Here is a 17,171-nt window from a genome sequence, read left to right on the forward strand (position 1 = left end):
TGTTACAACACACTGTAAATAAAGGGAAAGGTATGTAAATAACACAAAGGGACACACATTTCCTGACCGTCAATATCAATAACATGACTCACAATCCTTACGAATTATTTGGAAATCAAACCTTTTGTTATGCTGACTTTTGTAGCACGTTTTTGTTTACTTTTATCTGGAAATGTTACTATAAATTTGACTCTTTTTGTTGCAAAGCAAACACTTCTTTACATATCTCTTCTAAATACATTTTGAGGCTATCGAATCATTTTGTAATCAATTATCCTAACGACCACGACAATCGGCATTATTTTCAATACATGGCAAATTCACACAAAGTCACATTTTCTGTCCTAATTCTTTCCTCAAGGGTAGCTATCCTGCACGTTTTAGATGTTTCCCCTCCGTCAACACACCTGATTCAAATGATCAGCTCATCAGCAACGATCCTGAGTGGACCGAATATCATAACAAAATTACATGAATCATTATTATTATTAATATATTATTATTAATACCATAACATAACTGGACTTCATGTTTCCCAATCACTACAGTGTTATTAAAATTTTTGTTTAACACACACTTTGGACAATTCTATGCATGTGAATTTGTGGCAGCACTTGGGGAAAGGCTCTTTCCTACTCTTGCACAAGCAGACCACAGGGCACAAAAACACAAGCCCTCTCATCAAATATCGATGATACTTGACCTATTCTGGATGAATGGCCTCTCACAGTAAAAGCGCATCGACGCCACAGGATTGGATGAATGCTCGTGCAAATACGAACGTGTTTGGGGCCTTGCGTGTATGCGAGCGCCACGTATCCACAACATGTCAGCTTTTTTTAGGAAAATGTTTTATTGAAAACAAGCGGTCAATGCAGCGACATACTGCAGACAGCGGATGATTAATGACTCAAGTTGATGACCTTCATCAGCTGGCCAAAAACAGCTAGTTGCAGGTGGGCAGCTCCATTTCTCCATCGACGCACCTTTGTCGCATATTCAGCACGCCGTCATGTCTTGCTCCCGAGGCGCACCTGAACTCGATTTCATCATTATGGGCAGAGTACAACTTATTGTCGCGAGTGTATCGAAATGCAATTTTGTGTGTGCTCATGAGTTCTCGATCCACAGTGCAGGGCTCTGCAAGGAAGAGATCAGTCACATTCATCATACAAGTACTGTACTGCAGTTCCAATCATCACTTCCCCACCCCAAAAAATGAGCAGAGCGGCATTTGAGACTTACTGAGGCATTTCATCTCTCCAAGCCATTGGCCGTTGTCGCAGGTCTTGTAGGGATGCCCTTCCATGACGTAGTAATTCTGGCAAACGTACTCCACTCTCTCATTGTGTTTGTAGCTGAATTTAGCGGAGGTTATGGTGTCCCCACCAGCGAGGTGAGGTGGACGCTCACATTCCGAAGGAGCTAGAAGAAGGGGGACAAATATTATACATCGTCATTATACATCTTTATTTATGCTCGATTCAGAAAGTATTACTACCACTTTCTTGTTTATCAAGCCCAGACTGTCAGAAAAGAGGTGAGCCGTGATTGGCTGTCACCTGAGCCCTGAGTAACTGTGATGTCATTTTCAGTCGACAGAAGTGACAAAATGGCCGCCCCCCCCCCCCAAGATGGCTAAAAACAGGTATATTTTGCTGCTTAACTCATATTCCACAAACACAATATTCATTAGAATGTCGTGTTTTAACTAGTGAAGGCGCATAGAACGTTATTGCAAAGAGTTTTGTCCACTTTAAAACAAAAAAAAGAAAGAAAATGGGGTAAAAAGACAATTAGTGACTTTAAAATATATCACTAAAGATTAAACAGAGCAATTTGAGACCCAGAGAGTATCGCACTAACGTCCAAAGACACAAAGTTGAGTCATTTTCTGTCATTTCTGCAGCTACGGAAAAAGGCCATAGCGTGTCTAAACGTTACCTCCACATGTTGGAAAGGGATCGCTCCACTGGCCATTTGGAAGACATTCAACCTCTGCCTTCCCTTGCAGCATCTGACCACGTAGGCGGCAATAAAACATCAACTTTTGTCCTTTTCTCGCTTGCGTGCCTTGGAGACGAGTGCTCAAGCGTACACTCCCAGGGATACCTGAGACCTGGCATGGTTCTATTTTCAGGAGAAGAAAACTCATTAAATCAGACCTAAGACATTTTAGTTGTCAAATTCAAGACGGCAGTGAATCCAACCCCAACACTTTCAAACAAAGATTTTGTGCTTGTTGTACTGTTGTACACAATAGTGTAGCAATAATAGGGTACTTGGACACAATATGATAATTTGGACAATGAGAGCATCTTAGCTTCCCTTTGGCAACTGCGCTAATGCACTGGACTCAATTCAACCTCGTTGTTTTCTTTTACGGGTAACACTTGCATTCATTATTCAATCAGTCATTATTATCCTTCAAACAGTATCTATCTCTATTTGGACTTCTCTGCACAATGCCGGTCTCGCAGGTTCTCTCCGCCGTCCTTTCTTTCGTATTTTCTAAAGTTTTTCTAACGTTTGCTGCTACTATATATGGTCAATAGGAGGCGTTTCTCAATGCAAATGAGGCTAGACGTGCGCGAGCGTAGCACTTTAGAGCAGGTGGGATTTAATTGATCAACACACATGCGTAGAATAGGTTTGATGAATACGGATTCTTTTGTGTACTTCCGCACACTCTAAATTTCAGTCGTACGAACGAATTTAGGGCCTGTTCTGCGCACTCTTTGCTAAATGAGGTCCCTTGTCCAAAAATGGGGACGAACCGCCCTCCAGTGGAAGAAAAAGGTACAAAAATCCTAAAAAGCCTTCCGTTCTTCGTTTTGAAACTAATACAAACTTGAAATTAGATGTGAGCTAATCTAACCACGAGTCAACCATATGTAACGATTTAAGTTATAGTCGAAATACGTAAGTGTAGTTGTATGGAATAAGCCTGAAAATGCTTTCTTTCTTTTCGGTGGTCAATTTGTCTTTTAGCCTATGACGTGTTTCAATGGAATTTCAATGAAAAACGATGATTTGGAAATTAGAACAAACTGGAAGTTGAGCAGCATCAGAGAATGGATTGTGTTCGACGTTGACTCAAATTTTGGTAGATTTTTCTCACTTGAACCTGAGAAAACGAGCATACCAGTGCAAGTTGGGAAAGGGTTACTCCACTGCCCAGTTGGCAAGCATTCAACTTCTTCAGATCCATCCAAAGTATATTCATCACTGCAGCGAAAGCTTAATTTATGTCCGATTCGTATTGTTTGATTCCCTGGTGGCAGCTTGTCTGCAGTAAGATGAGGATGTAGCTCTTCAACTTTACAAGAAATGTCTGGGGTCAAAAAAGATGAGCAGAATTATCAAAATGAAAACAGAGGTTCAGGTGACAGAAAATGTTGCCTCTTTGAACGCACCTTGAGTGTAGTATTTGTAAAAGATAATTGATATTACATTAACATAACGTTCCTGTTGGTGTGTGACGGTTACCTTCACAAGTTGGGGATGGCTTATTCCAAATGCCATCTTGACCACATATTAGCAGTGAGCTGCCACTCAGTTGCTTCCCGGGAAGGTCACAGCTGAATATGAGGAAACGATCGGGAAGGATGCCCTCTTCGTTTTCTGGTAAACCTTTGATTGTGATCCCTCCCTGTGCAGGCGGTGGGTCACATCTCACAGCTACACAGACAGATAAAAAGTTAGCCAGCGACCGGAAAGGGCAGACAATGCGATATCGCTGATGTCGTTGTCTAGATGAGATGAGACGATATCGTTTTGGTTGGCGACGTGTCATTTAAATTTGCAACACAAACGTGCTTTTAAAGAAATCTAAATGTCTCACTGTAGCTTCGGATTCTTGTCCTCAGACAATGACATTCTTGGATCCGTTTGATTAGAATTTTTTTTTTTTTTCCCAGTACAATCAGCAGTACGTTACGCTCGAAAGGTGTTTTGGTGTTACATGCTCAGCTCTGGGTTTAGATCTTATCTCTCAGACAGGACACACCGTGTAATCCATGGCAAAGTGACCTCTGAGTATTTTAATGTCACCTGTGGAGTCCCACAGGGGTCTGCCCTCGGCCCTCTATTTTTTGGGTTCGAACCTCACACTTTCCCCCCCAAATAGGGAATCAGTCCACTTTTTGCCAACTTGTTGAAGAGGGACTCCATTCAATCAAATCAATGTTGATTTTGCTTGAATAGAGTTTTTCTCGAATCTTGTACTTGTCATCGGCCATAACAAGTACACTTACAGTGAGCTGATCACTAATTGCTTGTTATGAAGACTTACGTTCACATATCGGCACATGGTTGGTCCATTTGTCCAGCAAACACGTCCTGGTATCAATTTTACTCACCATTTGATAGCTACAAGGAGGTGGGAGGAGAATGGGAGCGTTATCTATGACAACAATAACAATAATGATAATCATGCAACTAATCGTCATAAGCGTTTTTATGAATTTGTCTTCATGCACTTACCCCACATTGCAAAAGTATTTGATAGTTGCCCCGAAAACAAAGTCGTCACCCTGGATAATTTGAAAATAGCCATTTGGAGTGTTTTCAGGAGGCGGACATGGTTTCACTGCAATGATGAAAAAGAGTTTGCCAATCATCAAACATGTATTGGGATGAGTTTCCGTCTTTCCTTCTGCTGGTACGCCATACTGTGTAGCAAGCATTTTGAAACTCATTTGATATTGTTATCGGCAAGTGAATGACACACGCGCAGTTTTTTTGTTGTTGCAACAAGTGGGCAAGTAAGAGTAAGACAAAATGGCGTTGAACTCACAGAAGCAATGTCCTCGATTGACTGCCGCCCAGCCGTCACTTGTACATTTATATCTGATGGGGAGCCCTGATATGTAACCCGTTTCACAAGTGAAAAGTATCACCTCTTCTTGTTGATACTCAGTCTTTGTGGCCTCTGACAATTGGCCGTGCGGAACATCTGGGAGCGTCACACATGCTAACAAACAGCAACACGGGTTAAGCAGTCACGTAGCGACGGTATCTCGCTCAACTTGGCACCGCAAGCAACTCTGCCTAACTTGCTCATATCCTTTTAGTACAGTAATTAAATACACTCCACCCACAAGCCACAACATTAGGTACACATGCACTTAAAGAGCTGTGTAAAACTATGTTGCCTTTGCAAAGACGTCATTTTTTTTTCCCAGTCTTCTTTCTCTATCATCTCATTCGTGGAGCAAAATGTATCGCCCAAAACAACAGAGTGAGTGCAGTTGTACACCACTGCACACTAAAATGAGAATAAAAGACGTCGTTGACAGTGTCAAATCATTCAGATCTCATGGTGCAACTGTACCCAATCAAGTGTCCAGCCGGCATGAAATCATCGTTTGCCGGTAACGAGCAAAGCCAAGTAGCTACAATGCCAAATACGGCGAGATCTTCAAATAGCACCACTTCTTGATCCAAATGTTAAAAAACAGTTAACCTTCCTAAATTTTTAACATGCCGGTGACGAAAAAAATAAGTCTACCTTACCATTTTCAGACAAGGACACTCTCACATTCCCCCAGAGTTCTAGAAGCAAAAGTAATAGATGCAGTGGCATCGTGCCTTGCAGCTACGCGCTGACAATCAGAGCTGGGGCCAAAACCTTTGACAAATGTTGAATTGTGCCGTGTTTGTCCTCAGCTGCAGTCCTCTGGGAGCACTGAGGGTCAAAACGCGGACTACCCGCTGGGATTGCACAAAATGGAAGAACCAAACATGATGCATTCATGCACTCTGCACACAGTGCACCCCCAGCGTGATTGCTTGCTTGCTTGCTTGCTTGCTTGCTTGCTTGCTTGAGCAACTCTGACATTTTCACCAAAGGTTTACACACAGCAACTCTGGCGCAATCCTAATCAATATCTGGACTGTCTTTGCCTTCACACCAAACGTGGGCTGAAAGGCTGGACCACATCTCGTGAAAGAACAAAAACAAGACCCACAAACAAGCGCTTAACAGCAGCCATGTGACAATGTGACTATGCACAGAAAGAAAGAAGTACCGATATACAGTTTATTGCTCTTGAGTCACAAACAGTTGTTTGGATTGCAATCAATTCAGCTATGAACAAACGAACTGTGCTCATCTATCTGATGATGAATCCACTTGGGTTCAGTTTTGACAACCGCAACGCTGGCATGAGGATAGAGAAGAGAGTGCAAAGTCCATTGTAAAAAGTACTAAGCAAATTGTTTATTGGCACTTGACTGAATCATACTTCCAATATTAACTGTGCAGTTTGCACATGAATTTCTGTAAATGATGCGTTTGGGCAATCTGTACTTTAACCCAACAGCAGCTCATACGCAGAACACGGTACAACCTGCACTTAAATGGCTATCACATACTAGTATGAAGTGTTTTGGGGCTTAGGCTTTGATTTTTGAAGCCAATGTTTATTGTATTAACCATGAAGGAAGACTGGGGAAGATGACGTAGCACCTGGTAGCATCTGGCAAAGCAGGGCCCGGGGGCCACATCAGACCCTGCCCGCAGCCTCTGACCGGCCCTCACTGTGACCATGAAGTCAAAGTAAAACGTCCAAGTAAAATAGGCACTGCTTTCATTTGCTGCCAACTTGGCAACATTTTTGCTACATTTCAAGACTAGCAACTTCTTTTCCAAAAAAAGAGACGAGCGCAACAATGACAACAGTCGCACTAATGTTAGTAACATTCTTAGAAGAGGTCTACTGTGTACAAATCAACACTTTGTATTACCATCGTACTGTAGCTCTTAGATGTACGGTAGTTTAAATCACCACTGTATCATTATGCACCACCGTCCACACAATTATACTTCCCACTTATCTATCGATTGCAGAGAGTCCTGATTAGCACCATTTTGGTGCCCAAAATCCCCCGAACTTTTAAAGTGTAAGGATGTCATTTTAATGACTGCTTGTAATTTTCTTTTGGCAAATAAGAGTGTTCAATGAACCAAATATGCATGTTGGGAGGTAGGAAGGCCATGCAATAAGCACTGAGAATGAAAACTTGCATGCAAATGGTGGGCTCTTGACAAAGGCCTTGCAATGAGTAAATCACTGCTCCTCGACTATTGAACAGCCAGCTTGATTGGCTCTCTAAAAAAGGCTCTCTAAATGGCAGAACAGAATTAAGTGGATCGTTCAGATTTGGGCTCTACGGGTAAAAATGACAGCAACACTTCAACATCCGTTTCTAACATTTTATTATTCAATGCAAGAGCAGATTCCTCAATTAATTCAATGTCACTGTTCAACAACAGGATCATGTGAATAATGTGGAGAAAAAATATACACCAACATGTTTTCCACCCATCGCTTGACATTCCCGCCTTTCCCCCTCCAAAAAAACAACACAAAAATGATATTTTCCTTGCATTTTTTTGGAGGGGCTCAGATTTCCTTTGTCCCTTCAGCATCTCCTTTCCTAATTGGAAGCTGTGGAGGAAAGATTCCGTGTTGAGAATCCTAAAATGTAGCGCACATCAAGTATACATTCTAGTCAACTGTGTTGTTTGTGGAGGAACACAAATCTGGCCTCAAGAGTCTTGGGAGATACAATTTCATATATATATATGGATATTTAGCATCATTGTTACACATTTGTGACCCCCCCCCCCCCCTCCACAGGTATTCCAGACAGACTGGTTAATAACATTGAACCATGTGCGTGGATTATTATCAGTGTTGCATGAAACAGCAGCATTGATCATCTCTGTTGTTACGTCAATTTGTCACTCAAAGTAAAATGAGAGGAGCCTGTCAAATAGAAAGCGCTTTAAAATAATGACACTGGTCACCTGACCACGCATCCACCACGCTACATCCAGTTCTACCGCAAAGTGGTGAACCTATTTGTAGCCGGTTCCATCATCATCCGGAGTCATTTTGTGTGCGCTTTCTTTAGTTGAGTTTTATGGTTGCTTTCAGTTTTTGGGTGATGCAAACGAAATCCTGTATAATTGTCACGCGCACTCCTCCTTACCTCCACATTGAATCGGTTCACTCCACTCGCCGTTGACGCAGGTTGCAGAACCCCGACTTTTTTCACTTGGTTGGATGCAGCGGTACTCTATGACCTCATCATCGATATATTTTTCTTTATGGTCAGTGAAGATCATGATGTGTTGCGCACCTTTGGGCTTGGCGCAGTATTCTGAAAATTCAAGAAAAATAATGTCAAGTTTCAGCTCCACCTGTGTGTGTGTGTGTGCCGCAGGGTTGAAATACAGCATGGTATTGTTTCATTTGATTTTGATTGATTCATTTTGCACCTCTTCTGTTTGAGGTTTGAGCCGATCTGAAGCAAAAGAGGGCGGATGAACGCAACCTACACTGCATGCCGACCAAAAGTATTGAGGTGAGCTCCATTGCTTTATTCTTGCTGTTGACGGAAAACATTTGGGCTTGATTTCAAATGATCAACATTTCAGCTTTTAGAAGGTCGCAGATATGTTTGCCAAAAGGTAGAGTCAAGCAAAGAAGCAAAAATGATGGGACAGTTTTACGGACTCGGAGAGTGAATCTCAAGAGTAACGTGTGCGATCCAATACTTCAGCTCAATTAAAAAAGTTATCCAGGTTGTACTTCAATGAAAGGTTGATGTCGTCTCGTGTTCACAAAAATGTGTCAAGTCGCTCATATGTCGTCATCAGCGTGATGCAATTGAGCAAAACAGCAAATTCAAGTTGGACCGATGCAAAACTGTAAATGGAGGTGAACGCTAAAAAATGATCTCAAATGGCTATTTATGAGAAAATAGCGGCATGTGCAAGTCTCCTGACAATGGAAACCTTAAAAAAAAAAAAACTGCATACCAATTAGTTACTACATACTAATCGTTCACTTACTTATACAATTTATGTCCACCGTGTCCCATTGACCATTTTGACATGTGATTGTGTTTTTTCCTTTTATGATGTGGTTCTCCCGGCACTGGAAAGTTACTTTTGAGCCAGACAAGAATTCCTTCTTAAATGAAGTCAAAATGACGGCATTGTCGACTTTAGGAGGCGGGCTGCAGGTCCCGGCGACAACTGCCGGACATAAAATAGGCAGACGCAGCAAAACATTGAATACTTCAAATACAGAAAGAATTGAATGGACTGTAGGTTGAACATTTTTAACTCACGAGTGCAGATTGCATCAAGGGGTAACCCACTGGAATCCCATTTTCCATCCACGCACAATAATTGGTTAATTTGACTTTGGTATCCGTCCATGCAAACAACCTGGAGGCTGTCAACTTGTCCATTTCTGTTGCTCTGGTGCTTGATTTTGGCATGAGCAATCACGGGTATTTTCCCACACTGATTTCTTTCTGCATTAGAAACACATTTAAATGGCAGTTTGAAAAGCACAGCAAGATGACTAGCACATTGCTACCAAATGTAAAAATCGCACTTGCATAGTGCTGATGTGCAGGTGGGTAAAATCGGATGAAAAAGTCCAACGGAGAAACTCAATTCTCCTTATTGTCATGAGGGTTTAAGCCTTGAATGGTATCGAGTTTAATTAAGCGTGTCGCACTGAGAAGTGTTCAGCCTTACCCACACATTGTTCCAGTCCAAACCACAGACCATCGATGCATTTGGCTTCACCCCACCACCCTTTAGTGGGAAGTTTATAACCTTCATTGCACGTGTAGTAGAGGATGTCATGCAGCGGACCAACAGCAAAGCCGTGAAGCACATCAGGTTGGAGGCATGCTGTCGTGGCCACCAAAAGAAGAATCCCAGCCAGTCAAACTCACGGGCAGTCAAAGCGCATTTTCAACCTACGCTACAGGAGCGCGTTTTTACCGGAACAGTTCTGAATCCCCGTCCAGCCGGCAAAATCACAGGTGACGGTGAATTGCCTATCAGCGTCATTTGAACACGCGTATCGGACACGTTCGCCTTCGTTGTAGTAGGCCTTTTTGTTGCGGATGATGTCGGCGTTGCTGAGGTCAAGTTGTTTACATTGGTGCCCTGAAACGAGTCAAATGAGTTGCAGATTAAAAAAACAAAACAAAAGAAAAGCCAACCCTAAGAATCTGTGTCCAATGAATCTGACTCCTAAACACGGGAGACTTTTGTTATTCAAATATATTATAAAAAAGAATATTCTTCAATTCCAAAACACAAGTATTCATATTTTAACATCCAATTGCTGAAAAAAGTATTACATTCTATTTTATTAAAATCACAGAAGAATTTCAGAAACTCTTTACAACATGCCATCATGGATTGAAAAAAAAAAAAAAAATCTTAAGAGTGTAATTTTTTACCTGGACAATAGACATTTCCGCGCCAGCCAGTTTCAGAACAAGTTAGACTAAACCAATCTTGGGAACCTCTGCAGGTAAAATAGGCCGTTTCATAGTTTTTGTATATTTGCTTGCCACCGTCAACAATGATTGCACTCTGGATGTCCCTACTGTCACATGTTATTTCTGTAAAAAAAAAAGAAGAAGCCAGAATGAATTATTGCTCCATATGTGTTCTCCCACTCGATTGCATAGTTAGGTTCTATTACTCCTCTGACAACTGTGAATAAATCAATACAGGCAATTGACAAAATGAAAACAGGATACGGGACTGGCCAGTCACAGTCAGGTGGACCCGAGCGCAAGGAAGCAGTAGAGGCAGAATGCAGGATTCATCTCCAAAAACGACCATCGTCAAATCGAGTGTTCATTTTTAGCAATGTGCCCAACATGAGTCCTGTAATGGTGCGCCTCCACGTTACCTTGGCAGGGTGGATTTGGTGACCAGCCGTCTCTGGTGCATGTGACCTGTGAGGAGCCATTTGTTCTCTTGTATCCTGACCTACAAGAAAAGTCAGCTGAAGTACCCAATCTTATTCTCTGCCCCCAATAGATGTCCCATCGCCATACGCTCGGGTCCCTTTGGTTACTGCAGGTCACCTCTGAAGAAGAAAAAATTTAAAAAAAAGGACACATTGGAGATATTCGGATATCAAGACATTATTAATAATAATATAAGTGATATATTAAGTTAAATATTAAGCCATTTGCTCTGAAAAAAAATGACATACTCAATTAAAGATGATCCATCATAATATCAGCAGCATTAAAAAAAAACAATATCAACGATCTTATTGTTTATCATGCACGATCGGTTGGTAATATCTGCGGATGATAAAGCAGTTCAGAATGGATAGATGGATAACAACGATGGACAACTTAAGATCTTAAAATCTTAAGATCCGACATATTCAAAAGTCCGAACCAACCAACTCTGACACAGAATCGTGATTCAAATCAAGAACTTTACGATGACCAGATTGTTATTAGTTTATCATTTACCCCTCGATATTGCCTAAAAAGACAGGCAGAAATTTTCTTGAAAAAAAACCCCAACAACAACAAAACTGCAATGTTGAATGCAATGCAATGGGGCATTTGAATGCACCTAATTTGGTGCTAATGCACCAGTGCAAAAAGTTAATCTTGAGCCCTGCATCATCGTCATCATCATCATCATCATCATCATCATCATCACTTTTTTTTTTTATATTAAAAGCTATGACTCCAGCATGAACGTTTGTACCATACCCCGGCATATTGGTTCGATGGACCATTTGCCATTATTTCTGCATGTTGATACTGCCGAGATCTGCTGGGGGGTTGAAATCCAGTAGATGTCCCCACATGTGACGGTTAGTTTGGCGCCAGGTGAAAAGACGGACATGTGAGTAGGTTCGTAGCTGGTTCCTTTAATGGCTGGCAGTGACACTTTGCATTTAATCACTGCAATGGTAGGGACAAGGGAAAGGCAAATTTGACAATCATGTGAAGTCGGCCCACAGAACGGATACCCAAGCAGTACTTGTCATGAGCAGTAACGCTTACGTTCACAGGCGGGTCTGGGGCTCCACTCGGCTCTGATTCCGATTTTGGTGCATGTTGAAGGTCTGGCTTCGGAAAACTTGTAGCGTGGATTACACCGATAAGACAATATATCATGTTCTTTGTACTCTTGGACGTTTCCAGGCACAAACCCGTTTTCAATCAGTGGCACTGCGCATTTGACGGCTGGTGACGAATGCAGAAAATAGAGAGGCATGAATATCATGAAACGTTTTCATGAAAACACAATGCGATAACAGCTGATTTAACTGTGAAATTACGCTCGAGATGTTTCCAATTTGAGTAATTGCAATTTGGTTTCAAGGGAAAGTCAACCCCCAAAATGTCTTTCGAATAATATGTTCAATGCAGCCCCACTAGTCTAAACACGGGATTCTGCGTGTGATGTCATCTTCAGTTGACAGTATATGACAAAATGGCTGCCCCTGAGATGGATAAAAACGGGTGCATTTTGCTGCTTAACTCATATTCCACAAATGCAATATTCATCAGAATGCCATGTTAAAGGGGGAAGTCAACCCAAACATATTTTTTCAAGAGTATGTCCTATGCTCGTCGTTGTCCATCTGCGGGGACGGCCATTTTGTGACTTCTGTCGACTGAAATTGACATCGCAACTACTCAGGTAACGACCAATCACGGCTCAGCTTCAGAAAACAGGTCAACCGTCATTTTCAGTCGACAGAAGTGACAAAATGGCCGCCCCCCACAGATGGCTAAAAACAGGTGGATTAACTGTTAATGCACAAACGCAATATTCATCAGAATGTTGTGTTTCAACTAGTAGGCCTGCATAGAACATATTATTGCAAAGAAAATATTGGGGTTGACTTTAAAACTTTAAAAAACAACAACAACACTTTTATCAGAGGATTGAGAACATATTAAAGGTTGGGGTTAAGTTTAGGTTTAGGTTTAGGGTTAGGATACACTTTTCACCATCTCCTTCCGAAAAAGGGACTTTGTTGTTTTTGCACAAATGTACCTTCACATTTTGGAGGACTGTTGTTCCACTGTCCATTCTCTTCACAGGACATCTCGGCTGAACCGATCAGGATTTCATGGTTGTTCTTGCAACCGAACCGAACCACGTTGCCAAAGTTTGCTTCTTCTAGGTCCCCGATCACGTCAACATTGGCTCCCACGGTGATCACGGGGCACTGGATTGCTGAAAGTGAAATCAGGTCATTGAAGGCTTCCCTGACACGACAGCTCACAGGCACACTTGGAGTAGCTCCTTGAATTGCGAGCCTGTACCTTCACAGACTGGAATTGTCCCGCTCCACCCTTCTGCCATGCAACGTCGGTAGTCGATCCGACTGACCATTTGATAACTAAAACGACAACAGTACAGACAAAAGAACAAGCGATTTGACGACGAGTACTCGGGAGTTCACGAGATGACTTATGGCGGAGCGCTTCATAATTGCCTACCCTTCGTGGCAAGTGTACTTGACTTGTGAGCCAAAGACGAAATCGTCGCCTTGATCCAAATGAAAATTTGCATTCTGGGATTCGCCAGGGTGACCACACGGTTTCGCTTAAAATATGCCACGGGGAGCGAGAGAGACAGGTTGAGTATATTGCATAGGTTGCGTATACCAGACAAAAATGGATGCGAGTGTATTTTTGACTGCGATGGAAGTTAGTAGCGAGAAACACAGAATACCACTACCGTCAGCTGCGATCACAAAACATTGATTAAAAGCACCAAGGTGGAAGCAGAAAATGGAATCTTACGTTGACATTTTGTACCACGGGACTGCCACGTTCCGTCGGCACAGGTGAGTCTGAAAAATCCGCTATGGCCAAGGGTGCAGCCCACTCTCACTTGCTGCCTATTCTGGTATTTGGCCTCCAAATTTGTGGTGTCAAAATTGGAATCGTACATTGGACCGCTCATAAAGTCTTCAAGTGTACATTCTGCAAGTCAAAAGTCAAAAGAATCCATTTCTAGGCTGCATGTGAGCTCCGTTCGCCAACGCCGTCTCAAACAAAGACGAATCGACACGTGTATATATTTGTATGCTGGTTTTGTCTTACCTTGACATTTGACAAAGGTCAAAGTTTGCATCCACAATAATAGGACACAGCTTTGGCCTATTGTGTTCATTTTGTCGTCCTCGCTCTCAACCGCCAACTAAAAAGTGAGACTGCAGAACATCGGTATACGTAGGGAGATTCGACCGTGGATTAAGCCGCAACGGAAAAAAAAAAAAAAGGGGGGAATTGCGCAATATATTTGCGCAAGTCTCCCGTTGTGGCCAGTCTCACAGATGGGAAGGAATGTGACGCACACACTCACTCATTAGTACACAAACAAATGTTGCGCACACAGGAAAGAGAGCGCCTTAAAAAACATATTTGATGCTCGGCGGAATACATCTCAAACACCGGTACTGTACCGGTACTGTTTGTACATACATATATACAATGCATACTGTTATGTTGCAGTACAATAGAAAGTATTAAATGACACATGACGTGGCTCCTAAATTGAATATAGCAGCGCCTTTACAACAGCGCATCTCTAATTGGAGTAGTTGTGCATGCAGCTAGCGATTTGCTCCATTTCGGAACGGTTTTGTTTATTTTTCTTTGTTTTACCTTCTTGGTAATCATTCGCAGAGATCAATAGTGCAAACAAAATAGACGCTACTTTTCTCATCAAAGTTCAGCAGTGAATGTGTTGCTCATTTACAGAATGAAAGTCTGCTCGCGTGGGCAAATGTATGACTTCTGCTTCATCTTCTTGACAAAGTTTGCAATGTTGGAAGTCTCCAATTTGACTCTCGAAGCGCCACCAAGGTGGTTGAGCAATGCGACGACCGAAGTTCTTTCTCAACATGACATTTTTTTGTACAGCATGTTTTGACTGTGTGTGTCACGGAATAGACCAATATTGCCCAAACTATTATTCGCTGGTCAGTACGTGGGGATGGAAACGATTAACATGTTTTTATCGTGCTAAACGTCACTGGTAATCAAGCTTACAATATAAAGTAAAACTACCATAAAATAAAGCTAAGCAATAATAATCCTTAGCATTATTTAAAAAAAAAAAAAAAACCTCAAATATGGATGACTTTATTATATGTTTTCTAGTGAAAAAGCGGGCCACCCAAATGAGGAAATGCAGGCAGTGGGCTATAGAAAATAGTTGGATTCTGATTTTAGAAATGGTGACGTGTTCTTATGAGTTATAGTAGATTCCATGCAAAAGCGTGCATGTTAAGTTAATGAAGACTCTAAATTAGGGGTGGAGCTATGTGGTGGCTAGAGTGGCCACAGAATATCACGTTTTCATAATAATAATGACAACAATATCATATTTCATATATAGTAATATTTGTGAATGAATGTTTAGGTCCAGCGACTGGTAGAATTTTTTTTTCTGAAACGTCACGGATGTAAATTACAACAGATGGTAAAATCCGTATTGCGCAAGCTTTTATAGGGCAACCGTAAAAACAATCAATGCAAATATCTGAAAAACCCGATGTGCTCGGAAAAAAGTAAAGACATGTTTGGGGACACATGAAGCCATCTCTAAATAAAATTGTCTGCTTTAAGTGTTTTGTTTGATGAGCTAAAGAATAGAACATAAACAAATGAGAACCATATTAGTTAGTGGGAGTTTTAAAAAAACAGTAGATGACAAAAATAAATAAATAAAGTAACTAGAAATGGATACTGCGATTGACCCTAAAAAGGGCACACGGTATAGAAAATGACGGATGGCTGAAATGGAACAGTATGTCACGCTGCAGTTCTTTTGGAACTTGATCAGATAATGCCGTGTCGTATTGGCTGCTGTTGTCTTCTTTGTGCATTTGATACATGTGAACTAATCGGAACTGCATTCAAAAGACTTTAGAACAGTGTTATGATGACCATAAGGGAGAAAAATATTCACCCCAGCCCAAATCAGGCGTCATTGGACTCAGGTGTGGGCAGTTAAGCTGGGTTGATCTGTCAAGTGAAAAGGGAAGAGGAGCACTGAAATTTCACATATTTCAGGAACAGGAGAATGTGATGGTCACAGTGAAATTAAAATATGTTTCCTTTCTGTCTGCTCGCTCCGTGTTGGATTTCTAAAGTGTAGCTGAGAAAAAAACAACAACACATTCCATTCACTCTTGGAGAAAAGTTGTCATCTAGTTCCATAATTTCCATATTCCTCCACCAGAGGGCAGAAGTGATCCTTAAAAAATAAGCATACGATTAGAGAGAATATTTGGAATAAGTGAATCACTCCCTAATTGGGTATGCTGGACAGGAAGGGGTTTACTTTTTTTTTTTAATTGACTTGAAGCTATTTTGCTCATTTGCTTTGATTGAATATTGAGGAAAATGAATGCATAGCAAGGCCTGGGGCGGCATGATGTCCAGTAGTTAGCACATCTGCCTCAGGCTTCCTCCCGCATTACAAAAACGTGTTTAAGGTTTATTGAGATTGTCCATAGTGTGACTTTTCTGCAGTGCTAGGTAATGGTCACGCTGTTAACGTATTTGCTGATGCACATCTGTTTTTTCTATACCAGTACTATTCCCGTCGGAAACAGGCGGCCCACGGGCTGCATGCTGGCCGCGACCGCACTCTGAGTGGCCCCTTGGCTAATTCTCCGCCCCAACAATATATATATTTTTTACTTTCCATAAAAAAGGGGGGGGGGGGGGGGGCTTGATGTCGGGGCAAGAAAACTGTGAAAAATCCCAAATATGAAAAAAAACATTTAAAACAAAAATCTGCAAATCTGCGGGTGCCAAACTGCAAATATGCATGGGTTGACTAGTTTTAAGTTGTAGTATCACTAATCACCACTAGATGGCAGACATGTCTTAACCTGGGTCTTATACTGCCCTCGACAAATACATGTTTGCGGATTTGGAATGAAATGCAGGACTAATATAGTACCCCGATGATATAAAAATTTTCAGTGAGTTGATTTTTGTGAAAACGCAGAAAGTGAGTTCTTGCACTTAATGTTGATTTCTTTTCCAACGGTTTTGTGCCATCCTTGAATGCTAATTTTTTAAAAATGGTGTTGTTCTATTTGTGAATGTAGTCACAGAGAGGATATGTTAAGATTGAGCAATGTACAATACAAGCAATGGTGGGCAGCAGAGTGTAGGCCTACTCCTGGTTAGCACGTCTGAAGTTTGGATTTTCAATTCTGGCTCTATGCACGATGCTTGCATTTTGTTCACGCATCTCGCGCCATCCCACATTGCAAAAATATAATTGGAGACTCTAAATTGCCCGGAGGTTTCAATGCGTG

At 41.6% G+C, this 17,171-nt stretch overlaps 1 protein-coding gene across 2 annotated transcripts; it reads right to left on the reverse strand.

Moving 5' to 3' along the window:
- Positions 1-829: 829 nt before the first annotated feature.
- Positions 830-14,100, reverse strand: LOC147139210 (complement factor H-like). Of its 2 annotated transcripts, XM_086046203.1 has the most exons (22): positions 13,933-14,100; positions 13,630-13,812; positions 13,324-13,429; positions 13,147-13,223; positions 12,875-13,057; positions 11,872-12,054; positions 11,575-11,769; positions 10,746-10,925; positions 10,285-10,449; positions 9,818-9,985; positions 9,566-9,724; positions 9,148-9,336; positions 8,867-9,052; positions 8,002-8,172; positions 4,799-4,975; positions 4,486-4,591; positions 4,295-4,371; positions 3,490-3,681; positions 3,146-3,334; positions 1,945-2,130; positions 1,246-1,425; positions 830-1,140 (listed from the first exon to the last, which is right to left on the reverse strand). In XM_086046203.1, exons 1-22 carry the CDS (start codon positions 14,000-14,002, stop codon positions 947-949), a joined length of 3,516 nt encoding a protein of 1,171 aa, XP_085902329.1. In that variant the 5' UTR covers positions 14,003-14,100; the 3' UTR covers positions 830-946. The 2 variants fall into 2 exon arrangements, with proteins under 2 accessions (XP_085902329.1, XP_085902328.1); XM_086046202.1 differs by lacking the exon at positions 4,799-4,975.
- Positions 14,101-17,171: the final 3,071 nt, after the last annotated feature.

Source organism: Filicampus tigris, chromosome 12 (assembly GCF_054856515.1).
Source record: "Filicampus tigris isolate MCC_2025a chromosome 12, RoL_Ftig_1.0, whole genome shotgun sequence".
NCBI lineage: Eukaryota > Metazoa > Chordata > Actinopteri > Syngnathiformes > Syngnathidae > Filicampus > Filicampus tigris.